Source organism: Galeopterus variegatus, unplaced genomic scaffold (assembly GCF_000696425.1).
Source record: "Galeopterus variegatus unplaced genomic scaffold, G_variegatus-3.0.2 Scaffold145, whole genome shotgun sequence".
In the NCBI taxonomy this organism is placed as follows: Eukaryota; Metazoa; Chordata; class Mammalia; order Dermoptera; family Cynocephalidae; genus Galeopterus; species Galeopterus variegatus.
In genome coordinates this window covers 421,469-434,249 of record NW_007726256.1, presented here as the reverse complement: position 1 = coordinate 434,249, position 12,781 = coordinate 421,469, and the positions used below count along the sequence as shown (strand labels likewise).

At 34.1% G+C, this 12,781-nt stretch overlaps 1 protein-coding gene across 4 annotated transcripts in view; it reads right to left on the bottom strand.

Moving 5' to 3' along the window:
* RABGAP1L (RAB GTPase activating protein 1-like) overlaps positions 1–12,781 on the bottom strand; it is a 474,386-nt gene that overhangs the window by 81,129 nt on the left and 380,476 nt on the right. Inside the window, exons 1-2 of one of the 4 annotated variants that reach the window (XM_008591150.1) lie at positions 4,418–4,614; positions 2,359–2,572 (exon numbers count right to left, since the gene is read on the bottom strand). The exons of 2 other annotated variants lie outside the window; for them this stretch is intronic. In XM_008591150.1, the coding sequence (XP_008589372.1) occupies positions 2,359–2,469 (111 nt within the window). In that variant the 5' untranslated portion in view covers positions 2,470–2,572; positions 4,418–4,614. Of the gene's footprint in view, positions 1–2,358; positions 2,573–4,417; positions 4,615–12,781 lie in introns of those variants that run through there. One more of the 4 variants, XM_008591146.1, reaches the window with a different exon arrangement.

Below are 12,781 nucleotides of genomic sequence, written 5' to 3'. Positions count from 1 at the left end.
AGTAAGAGAGTAATTTACTTCACAGTGTAGTAATAAATCAGATTGAGAAGGAATTTATTTTATACTGTAGAAAATCATTTCTTTCACATGATTTAAAGGCTCATCTCAGATAAAGCAAAAAATTCAATATTGAATTCAATATGAGATCAAGAGCAACTGACAAATGTTATCTTAACACAATTTTTGTATCACTTTTCCAGATGAACCAAATCCAAATATTACATAGAAAAGACTATTTTAAATTTCAAATGATAAAGAAAACTAAATACCATCAGAAAGTTTAACACCCCAATATCTATATTATTTTAAAATTTGGTATACAAAGCAATATTTTGTGTCTCTATCATGTCTCTAAGACTTTCCATATCAGTGTACAAATTGTATATCAAATAAGCTCCTGGGTTAGGAGTAGGAGTCCCCTTGGGGGAGGTGAAGTCTCATCAAGGCATAATATCTATCTATTTATCTATATATTCATATATATATAACCTACAAATGAATATTCACATTAGTATCCATTCATTCATTTGTTCATGTTTCTCTCTCCCTGTCTCATGTGTGTGCATGCATACATACACACACAAACACCATGTCCTATAATATTGAACATAGGATGTTCCCTATGGCTGTGTCACTGTCTACCTCTTCAGGCTCCTCTGTTGTTCTGTATACTCTGCCACTTCTCATCTCTCTCTGTTTTTGTTTCTTCTCCCCTTTGTCCTGGAAAACTCCTATAGGTTTTTGAAGACTCAGCTCAGACAGGATCTTGACAGGACCATTAAAAGAAATTTTAAAATTCTTAAATTTTTTGGGTAAGTTTTCATGGTAGAATATCGTGAAATTAATGAAGTTTAAAGATTATCCACAGTTGTGAAATTAATGAAATTTAAAGATTATCCACAATCATGGGCTATCCTATCCTGACTCAGTATATATATTGATGTTAACTAGGGTTTGACAATAATCTTCACATAATGTATATAACATAAAAATAGAAATTATGTATATTAAATAAGAAAAGCATACGATAGGCCAGATGTTTCTGTATTAACAAACACTTCCAGAAGCATATTATAGTTTTATCTTTATGTCACTTTTACTGGTTTTTTTGGTCCAGCTGATTCTTTTAAATTGCATTTACAAAACAACTACGAAAGTGAAGAAAGTATAATGCATCCCTATGTACTCACCACCCAGTTTCAACTGTTATCAACATAGAGTCATTTAGTTTCATCCTTTGCAAATATTTCATCTATAACTATTCAATATGTATTCCAAAATCACTGTTTTAAAGATAATCATAACATCATTACTGCACAAAAAAATTAAATAATTCTGTTAATATCATTAAATACCAAACTGTTGGTCAAATATTCCCTGATCATATTATAGATACTTTTTATAGTTTGTTCAAATCAGCATCTAAACAGTTGATACATTGCTCCTGGCTGACACAACACTTAAGTCTTTTTAAATCAATCTATGTATTTCTCTTTTATTTTTTTTTCATTGCAATTTATTGTTCAAAGAAATTGCCATATTATTTTTTAAGTTTCCTGTGCATTAAAACAGAGAAGTAGGATTTCATACCAGTAAGGTTTAACTGTTATGATATACTCCTTTCATTCTTTTGTTTGTAATGAGCACTACTAAATATAATGAACCATAAATACAGTTAGGAAAGTTTGTTTAAAAGTTATGAATCCCTGATATCTTAAATTTAGTAGCCATTATAATGATGACATCTACACTGAAGAAACAACAAGCACTTGAAAAAACTTTGTTTTTCTATTACGCCAAGACATGCATGCTAAAACCCTTTGAGAATGGTAAAAATTGTTTTCCAAATATTAAATCCAAACTAAAATCGTACTAGAAGTTATTTTCATAATAGTTCTCATAGTAACAATTTAAGACCCTGAAAGTTATTTGATTTTTAGATAGCTCAGTTCTCAACACTGATGTTCTGGCCCACTGGTAGGAATGTTCCACTTGAAAAAGACTGAATTATATGTGTGCAAATGTAGGTAGCCCTCACCTAATAATCATATATATACATATAAGGCAAACACCAGGGACAAAGTGATATTTGGCACTATAAAATTCCTCTCAATCTTACTACATATGAAAGCATTAGCCTAACACTTTAAATGTACTACTGACAGATAATAGTGTTTAATTTAATTATGTAAATAAATCATTGAAAACATGTAGGCCTCGTTGTAGCCTGTAACACAAAGCCAACAGCAATACTTCTATTTTAATTGCCAGGAAGCTATGCCTCAATTGCTGCAGGAGTATAACTACCATATTGGAAAAGAAAAACAGCCCCAGAGTAGTGTGCAAGGCACCACCTACCATAGACCTGGGCTTGCTGATGGCCACCAGACTAGTGAGGAAGTCTTCATCTTGCAGCTGGCTGAAAACATGGGCGTCATAGGCTACCATAATGGAGATTTCTTCCATCATCTTGCCAGCTGGCCTTTCCACAGCAGCAGCTGCTGCCCCTGCTCCACACCAGACTATCCAAGGAATAATCCTACTGCAGGTCACTGCCAATGCATACAGCCACCTGAGTTCCAGGGGGTGGAGTGTTAAAAATCCGGAAAGAAAAAGAAAAAAAAAGCAGCCGCTATCACCGGCTTGTCTAGCAAAATTTACCCCCAGTAGAAAACTAGAGGAGGTCTCTTATCTGTACAGGAAGTATATACTATAAACACCTTCTGCATTCTTAACACAGCAGCTGGAAAATTCAGTCTGGGGAAACTTTCAAACTTCAAAAAAATAAAAAATAAAGAAAAGTTTCCTAGAAATATCCTATAGCAAAAACAAAAAAAAAAACTGAAAACAAAAACTGATTTATGTTAAGTTCTTGGTAATTAAAAATTTTTATAGTAGTTCATCTTCTCACTTCAGTATTATTTATATGAAGATTCTTCTTGGAGGAGATGCAGATTTTCTTAACACTCTTACTGCTTATATTTTCATATTCTCAGAAAATAAACAGATGACATTTTAATTTCTTGGAATTTATAGAATTCTTGGTACAGTTAAAAATTATCTCCTGTAGGATGAAAAATAAAAGATTCTTTTTCCCCTCTGAGTATTTCTGTTAAAAAAAAGAAGTACCAAAATATAAAAGTGAAACAGGGACAGCAATATCAATTAATAATCATTTTCCCTTCTCCTACTTAAAAATTTTTTTTTCAAATGAAAACTTAATTTTCTGTTGTTCTTCAGAAAGTAATACAAGGGTCTCATTTATAAACTAATTGTTTTTCTCCCATAGGAAAAAGTTCTCTTCATTTTTCATTGTTAAGGTTAGAGGTCACTTAAAAATTTTTTTTTCAAATGAAAACTTAATTTTCTGTTGTTCTTCAGAAAGTAATACAAGGGTCTCATTTATACACTAATTGTTTTTCTCCCATAGGAAAAAGTTCTCTTCATTTTTCATTGTTAAGGTTAGAGGTTTCTTTTAATTATGCAAATAAGCAGATAGCCATCAACTGTTGGCTTAGCCACCAGAAGTGTTTTTTACAGTACAGCTAGAGATGATAAATAAACCTCCATGTTTCCAGATGAAAAGTCTGAAAGGTGCCCACAATTATCATTACAAAGTTGCCTAAATACCAGGAAATATAACATATGCTAATGCCATGGAAATAGTACTAAGCAAATAAAAAGGGTGAAGATAGATAAAACTCCTCTATAAGTTTTTTTTCCAGTATTCTCAATTAAGCTAATATCTTCCCTAATCTACTCATAATAGATTATGATACTGTAGTACTGTAATAAATATTATTTGCTAGGACTAGAAATCAATTAATGTTTGTCTAAAATCAAAAAATATATAGCCACTGGCTGTAATTTTTAGTCATTACCTATAGCAAGCAGGATTATGTTGCCTAAATTTGTTTGCTTTTCAGAAAACAAATAAAACTCAGAATGAGATCTATAGTATCTATTTTCTCATGGTTTCTTACAGTATCTTCATCTAGATTAACATGATTACTTAAATAGTACCTTGTCCCATTTAATGTGATTAGGAGAGTTTTGCAACTTCTACAGCATTCTAGATTAAAAGTGTGCACACAGGGAAGAGAGAAAAAAAAAATCGCCTTATTGCTAGGAAACAAGCAAGCTAATAGGCTTATTTAAACAAAAAAATGCAATATTTCAAATAAATCCTCAAGATTAAAATAGCTTCTAACTGTGTTTGACCCTTCTTCGTTGGAGTCAGTAAAGCACTTTTACTTCATTTTACTACAATGCAGGTTTGTCTTTTAAGTATATTTTTGTTAAAAAAAAAAAAAAATTTCTAGCACATTCATCTTAACATTAACTAACCAGGTATTAAATTAAAAATTAAATGATAATCAGCAGACAAGGCATTATAAGGCATCTAGGCAGTTCATACCTTTTAAGTTCCTTTTCACCTTTTCAGAAGTACTTTAAAAGATAATGTGAACTTCTTCATGCATTCACTAGCACCAGAAGATTTCAGATTGATCTTGCAGCACCATTTTCTAGATGTGAAAGCAATTCCTCTTGCTTTCATACTTTTCTTTGCTACAGTGACTCAGTGCTTCCACACACTGATATCTGAATAAGGTGTAACGACAAAGACACCTGTTGTGGAAAGTAAAGAAAGTACTTCCCAGAATGCCTTACTCCCTGCTGGCACTCACCCAGGGGCAAACAAGAATTATAACCGCATTTGAGCAGCTACCTATGCACCCTGGGAGAGCACATTCTGTGTAACAATAGGTAACCTCCTTGGTTAAGAAGAACACTTATAACGCAAAAAAAAAAAGGACTGGGAAAATAATATCAACTAGCACCTAGAGGTGCCCTGTATTAAAGTCATAAACCATTTAAGGCATGAGGCAAAAAAATTTTTAGAAACATAATCAAAAGGTGTAAAAAGTTTTAATTTTACATAAACAAACAACTTCAAATAATTCAGTCCTTTTATAAATTCTACTTGGGTTCTTAGATATATATTTTTTAAAGCTTCTAATTTATTACCTTTAGATTGTTCTGCTTAGCCACAGTGACTACAATTCTTAATAACATTTCATTTCTAAATTTAAGAAGTCCTCTATTGTAGCTACAGTTCATAGAACTTCTTGAGCAAGAACTCCCTAACTTTGATTTCAACCTTTATTTTTTGTCACCCTTAAAATGTGCTTTACTTTCAGAACCTGGGAAGGAAAAATTCAAGTGCTCTTTTTCTCCTTACATAATTAAATGTATACCTGTAGTTCCAACAAAAAGTATGTTCTTTGAAAACTGATTGTCTATTAGAAAAACTGTCACTGTACTGACTTTTTCTCTTAATCCATTTCTCTGGGCTCAGAAACAACAGCTACACCACTACCCTTCCAAACTTCAGGAGCCATTGTACACAGTCATGTTTACATACAGTCCTTTACTCCCTTGCAAGACATCTTTCTTATTCTTTCCTCCCCAGCCAGATCTCACAGGATTGAGACCCACTGATCTCACAGGGTTGTTTACAACTGAATTTCTACAGTTCCCTACTTCACTCCACGCAACTGCTCTGGGGGGAAAAAAAAAAGGCAGAGGGGTGGAGAATTACCTGCGATCAAGGGGTGTGGTGCAGAGAACATCATTTGCCGCTAAAATTTAAGAGGAGAGGATTGTGTATCAAAACAGGCAGCAGAAACCGCATTCGTGATAACCAGACGGCCCCTAGTTCAAGCAGGAACTAGTTAGCTGTCTCCCTAAAGTCATTTAACTTCCCTAGGTTTCAATTTCCTCATGCTCATGTAAATTGAGAGGGATGGAACAGATCATAGATCAGTGATTTTCACGTGTCTGCAGAAAGAATCAAAAGTAAATGTGTCTTATTTCCTTCCACTAAATTGGTTTATTGGGGGATTTTAAGGAGGGAATACTTTTAAAATCTCTATCAGAATGAAAACAAAGTACAACATTAATTCTAGACATTGAGAAATTTCATCTAGAGTTGCTATAATGTGTCTCAACAAATGCAGTCTACCTTGTACCATAATTTAGATTTTCTAATATCAACTCTTTCATCTAAAAAAGAGGATTCGATGATAGTAAGCATACTGTTTATTAATTACAAATACTCTTTATAGACCTTCTATTCAGAGGCCAAACTGGCTATAAAATAACATTTGAAAGCCTTTCTGGATCTTATTAAGACAAGAAAATTTTAAAAAATAAAGTATTTCCAGTGATTATTAAATGCTGTTTTAAGATTTGATTGAAAGAGTATCTCACTCCGGTGGCTGATTTTGTCCCGACAGTCATCCTTCTTGGGCTGGACTTTTTAATAAAAACAGACCTGGGTCACACTGAATAACTATAAATCAAGTAAACCATGTCCTGGCCTTTAGAGAACATCTATTCTCAGGTGTCAAATGTCAATGAACATTGTTCTATTTCTGTGTTCTCTCCTAATGCAGCAAAGCAAAGTAGTTTCATTATGGGAGAAGAATTTCGTTATCCACCAGTCAAAGCAGTATTACATTAAAAAATGACCCTACCTCATAAGAAGATTCTCTCATCTCAGGAGAATGGCTGTAAAGACACTTTTCCTATGTCTCAAGTTCTGCTTGTTGAACTTTCTTATGAGCCATAAAATCAGGATCAGATAGAAAGGAGGATAAAACCACCATGACAGAAATACGGTCTGGAGGGCAGAAAGGTCTCTTGTGTCCCCTTTGTGTACAGACAGAGCCCTGCAGAAACTCTTCTCCTTCTGCCCAAGTGGCCTTCGTCTAATCATTCATGAACTTCCTCACAGATGTTCCTAAATAACCCAATATAAACTTCCATGAAGTATCACAAAATGTTCACAATGTTGACTTAGAGATAGGGAACTGTGAGAAAGACAGAATTCTATGGGTACATTCTTAAACACAGAAAATCAATATTCTATGCAGGGTTCTATCTACACTTAGGAGGGCACATTACAAAACCCAAGTATGCTAAGTTAGCGAACAAAAGATAAAATAAGATGTGAATGAGAAACCACAGAAGTATCAATAGAAGAAAGCTTTTCAGGATATTTTGGATTTTAGAATAGTCTCGTAACACCCAGTGAGATTTTACAATGGGAAAAGAACAGGTAAAAGATAAATAACCGAAATCTTAGTTCTCTTTAACATTATGCAAAGGTAAATAAAGAAACTATTATTCTCGTGTTGAATTTAAGCCGTTCAGCTTATTTTCTTTCCTATCTTTCCTAGCAATTCCTAGGCAAATTCAAAACCTTAAAGAACACAGATTCTCAAAGAAGAAGAAAAAAAAAAAAAAAAAAAAGGCAAAACCATTAAACTAAGAAAAACCAGTGGGACATAAATACTTGCTTAACAGGTATAATGGGTATCTTACTGCCTCATTTGCACTGAAAGAATGAAGTAGATTCCAGACTGTGAAAGGATAGCTGTAACTTTCTAACAATTCAGCTTTTTATCTTATTTGTAACTCTAAAATCCACAGCCAACACATTCACATTAAACTTCACCTAACCAAAAATAAGTGTTCCAAGTGCTTGTATTCACTAATAACTTGCTAACACCCAATATGAAGATAGTTTCAGACGCATCTAAAAACATGAGCGATGCTTCACTTTGTCTCACTCTGAGCAGAGTACACAACTGAATTTTAATTACCCATGACTTTACTTCAATTCCTAAAGCATTTAAATAACTATTTAAAAATTTTTACTAACAACCAAATCAAACAACTTGATGTATTAAATTCATTTTTTCACAAGACCAGAAATTAGGTTTAGGTTTCTGCAAGTGCTCATTTGACTCAAGTTCTTCTCCCAACCTGGATAATCCCCTTTCCAATGGGCCCCTCTGGTCCTCAGCCTTAGGTTATATGCAGGCAGCTTGCAGCAATGCACTCGGTTAAAATATTGTAGTTAAAACTTGATAAATTTGATATCTGATTTTATTTCTTAATTTAAAAAAAAACCCATGACTTACTAAATGCTTATAATGTACATGAGGGGCAATTACAGAATTTGTATTATAGTAATACATATAATCTAGTTGAAATAATGAATAATATTTACTAATAATTTTATAATGATAATAGCAGCTAATATTTAATAAATACTATGTCCTAGACACAGAATCCCATTTAATCTTCACAATAAGTCAATGAGCCAGGTACTATAATTGTCCCTGTTTTATAGACGAGGTAACAAAGGTATGGAGAAGTTTAGTGATTTGACTCAAAAACAGGTGTGTCTGCCTCCAGCATGCATGCCCTTCATCACTAAGTGGTGATAAGGGACGTGAACGTATACCACAATTGGCCACGTGCCAGACACTACTGCTTCTCAAACACTGATGCCTCCTACACACACATGCACACAGGTTACAGAATGCAAAACAGACTATGTCTGTCAAGTAATACAATAGTAAGTGATATCTGACTGTAACAGAATAAAGTCCCTCTACAGACAGGGAAGCCTAGTGGAAAAGATGAATTCATGTGGATAGGCAAAGTGAAATAATTTTTTTTACAGGAAAAATTAAATTAGCCTGGCCAGAGTGGTGAGTTGATGTTGGACACAGGAGAGGTTTCAAAGGAAGATTTGAATTGTCCTGTGGTAGGTTTCAAGTATCAGGTCAACAAATTTGACATGTGTGGCATGCAGGCCAAAGGCAGTCACTGAAACTACAGCGTTTCTGCCTTTCTAGCCTCCATTTCTGCCATCAGAGGAAGGAAGTATAATGTAATGGTTAACGCGTGGGCTCCAGGGTTGAGGATAACCTGACTCAATATTTGGCTCTGCCACTCACTCACTGGCTGTGTGACTGTCTTAGTCTGTTTGGGATGCTATGGGACAAAGTACCATAGACTGGGAGACTTTTAAATATCAGGAATTTATTTCTCAGAGTTCTGGAGGCTGGGAAACCCAAGATCAAGGTGCCAGCAGACTTCCTTGTTCACAGACTGTCTCTTTGGTGTGTCCTCAAATGGCAAATGGGGAAGGGAATCTCTCTAGGGTCTCTTATATAAGGTACTAATTCCATTCAAGGGGGCTCCACCCTCATGACCTAATCACTCCCCAAGGCCCTCTACCTCATTGTTTTGGGTTTTTTTGGTTATCTTCTACACCTTCTAATACTATCCCATTGGGGGTTAGGATTTCAACATACGAATTTTGGAAGGACACAAACATTCAGTCTATAGCAGTGACCATGACCAAATTACCTAAACCATCTCACCCTTGGTTTTCTCATCCATAAAAAGAAAATAATTAACAGGGCTGATATTACAGGGGATAATAAGATAATGCATGTAAAAGCTCTCAGCAAGGTACCTAGCTCTGGAAAGCATTTGATTAATGTTAGTTGCTGTTATTATCAATATTAATAAAAATGATGCCCAGAGGGACAAGATCATGTGCCCCAAACTGAAGAGACGATGGAACAGTAACCTTTAGAAAAGGGGGGGGCGGGCGGGGCGGTGCTCGCCTGTCTCAGTATACAAGAACACAACCAATACCTCCATTTTTTTTCCTATTTCCTTATCCAACTAATAGAAATTCAAGAGGGACAAATAAAAGATGACACACAACTCCAGTCCTCTACCAGTTTTCCCTAAGCAACTAAATCTTTCTAGATATATTATTTGTGACTAATTTGGTAATTTACGTAAGTCCTTTTGTCAGAAATGATTGAGACAGGTTAGAGGAGGCGAAAGCTTGATAATGGAGCATGGGGAGTTAATCTCCTATAGTTTGCTGCCTTCTCCAGTTGCCTGATTACAATGCAAACAGAATTTAATCAACTACCTCTTATTAAATTGAGTGATTGTGACAAGAACAGGGAACAAAGAGAGCATTTGTTGTATAATGATATTCATCTGTTGTAACCTGATCAACAAAACACCATTACTATGGGCTATCGTGTGGAAATAAATAATCCTTCTTTATAATTGTATTATAATAAGGTCTTCTACCACTCATTTGTATCTTAGAATAAAAAGAAATAGCCTGCAATAGTTTAGAGTAGCAGTTTATCCTGAAGTTTAAAACTAATCAATAAACCTGAAATCCACTTCATTTCAAAGATATCAACTGAGTGTGAATTAGTGGTGAATGAGGAAGGAAGACAGAAGTTAACACACACTTAACACCTACTGTGCTGAGGTGGAGCTTTAACTACATTGTCTCTTTTAGTCCTTACAACAATACTATGTGTCTGGTTTTATTATCCCCATTTTACAGAAGAGGGTACCTTAGTAATTTAAGGCCACACCACCAGTAAATCAGAGGTATGATTAAAACTGAAATATGTTATTACATAAAAGGCTCAGATTTTTTTCCCCACCTTCATTAGGCTAGGCTCCTTATAAAATGAATTCAAGAGAGAAGAAAGATTCAATTCACTTGTGAATAGTGCACTTGGAGGTCTGGAAATAGAAGCTTTTAAATGTCCAAAGCTGAACTCTATATTTCTCTTTGCTTAGTATTTTGTTCTTAATATTATGTTATTGCACACTGAAAATATGAACTGAAAACTTATATTGCCTCTAATAGTATCATTTATAAGGCATTTGCAAATATAAAGGAAAAAAAGACAGGGCAAACTATCAATTTCTCCTTAAGTTACTGATGAGTATTGCGCATATATTAACAGTCTGCTACCACGGAAAATATCGAGTGGATTGAGACAGCATTCTTTGAATGATCTATCAGTGGTGGCTTCCATAATGTTAAAAATTGCCTTAATGTCTGCTTTAAGCGTAACGGTAAGTTGTGTAATTGGCTAATAATAAAATGATAAAAAGATGTTTATATTTTTTAAACGGTGGTCATAGTAGCAGCAGTGGCGATGTCTACAGCATTTTAACTTCATTCATCTGAATGACAGCTCAGTTTTCATGTTAAATCTAAAAATTTTCTATATTTAGATAGATATGGGGGGAAGGATGAGAGAAGGGAAAAAAGAAATACTATGGTTGAAGTTTAAACTCTTTGACCACTGTCATGTCAGTCTATTTATCTACCTGTCTCTCTCTCCCTCCCTTTCCTTCTACCCCACTTCCCTTTTTCTCAAACATACATCTCTCTTAAAAGATTATTTCTGTCCTAAACTATTTGGTACATACAGCATTTATATCAGATAACTAAGTTTATATCCTTAAACTTAACTCTAGTTATCTTACATTGTTCTCTTTATATAAGGGTTGACAATATAAAAGAGATGTGAAGACAGTGTACAGTCTTACAGATCACAGTTCATAAATGAACTCTATATTAGCCAACTGTACAGGAACTGTTCTATTATTTATAGTTACTGCAGCTACCAATAATTCAAGATTGCTTTAAAAAAAACACTTTATGTTAGGGTAATGTCTTACTGAAGATTTTCCATTAAAAAAAAACTTTAATATGAGTGGAGAGTAATTAACCATATGTAAAATTATATCTTAGGAGTTCTTTCCTATGAAAGAAAATAAGCTATAAATTTATCCAAACCCTCTCTGCAAGGCAGAATTCTAGAGCAGTCATTTTGTAAAGGAGCTTCATTCTAAGACAAAAGTTCTGTTTGGAAATACACACAGTTTCTTTTTCATACAGGCTTCCTTAGCACTATTATACTTTAAGTTGCCTCTGTTCTTTCTATTGTTAATATTTTTGTACAAGTGGTCTTTAATTTTTCCACACCAAAGAATACAAAGAGAAGAGTAAGTAAATTTGCTGGTAATTCGTTTTTGGCTCAGGTCAGATGAACAGAAGCAAAATGAAGAAAGTAGGTCTGAGATTTTGATAATGATAAAGCTTTGTATGACATAGTGGGAAGATTCAAACCCCAGACAAGTGAACACACCAAGGCTAAGCAGGAGTCTGACAGGATACTGCAATGTGACAGCATCACTCCCCACCCCAAGCCTTAGAATACCTTCAGCTCAGATGATTCTTCTGAGATACTTCTGGGTCAAATAACCAAAAATAACATCATTATAGGTAATATCGACTGCTTCAATTTAACTTCTAAGTAATTTCCTCTCCTAAAACTTTAATATATTTTCTCTAAAAAATTAGCTTAGCATTAAAAAGAAATATTACATAATTCTGTATCCAATGAATAAGAAAATGTTTAATTCAGCATGTATCATTGATAGGGTATTGTGTTAGAAAAGATGAACTAAAAAGTAAACAATGAACACAGCAATTCTGCTAAGAGGCTGAAGAGAGAAATGGGAGTTCACATTAAATATACTGTGTTTTTTATTTTGTTTTTGCTACAACAACCAATGCATACATTAAGTATTAAGTACAAAAATGCAAAAATCGGAAGAAACTCAAAGTAAAACAACTTTCTCTAGGTTTTAATGGTCAACACAAAGATATATAAATTTAAATTAAGTAAGTCCTTTAAGCCTTTACTAGGTATAGGCTAATTAGTTATTTAGGTGGTTGCTAAGCAACCTTCTCTTCTGTAAGGCTAAAGTGCATGAAATTAGCAGGTTTTCAGAAAAAGATAAATTGAGTGAAAAACTAGGTAATAGCAGAAAGGGAAAAAGCATTAACTTGTTAATTAGGCTGTAAGAGAGGTTTAGTGACTTTAGAAATAGTAGTTAAGCATTTCATTTTCCTCTAGCACCAAATGAGATAGTACTTCAGCCCTTTAATATATATATATATATATATATATATATATTTTTTTTTTTTAAAAAGATGACCGGTAAGGGGATCTTAACCCTTGACTTGGTGTTGTCAGCACCACGCTCTCCCAAGTGAGCTAACCGGTCA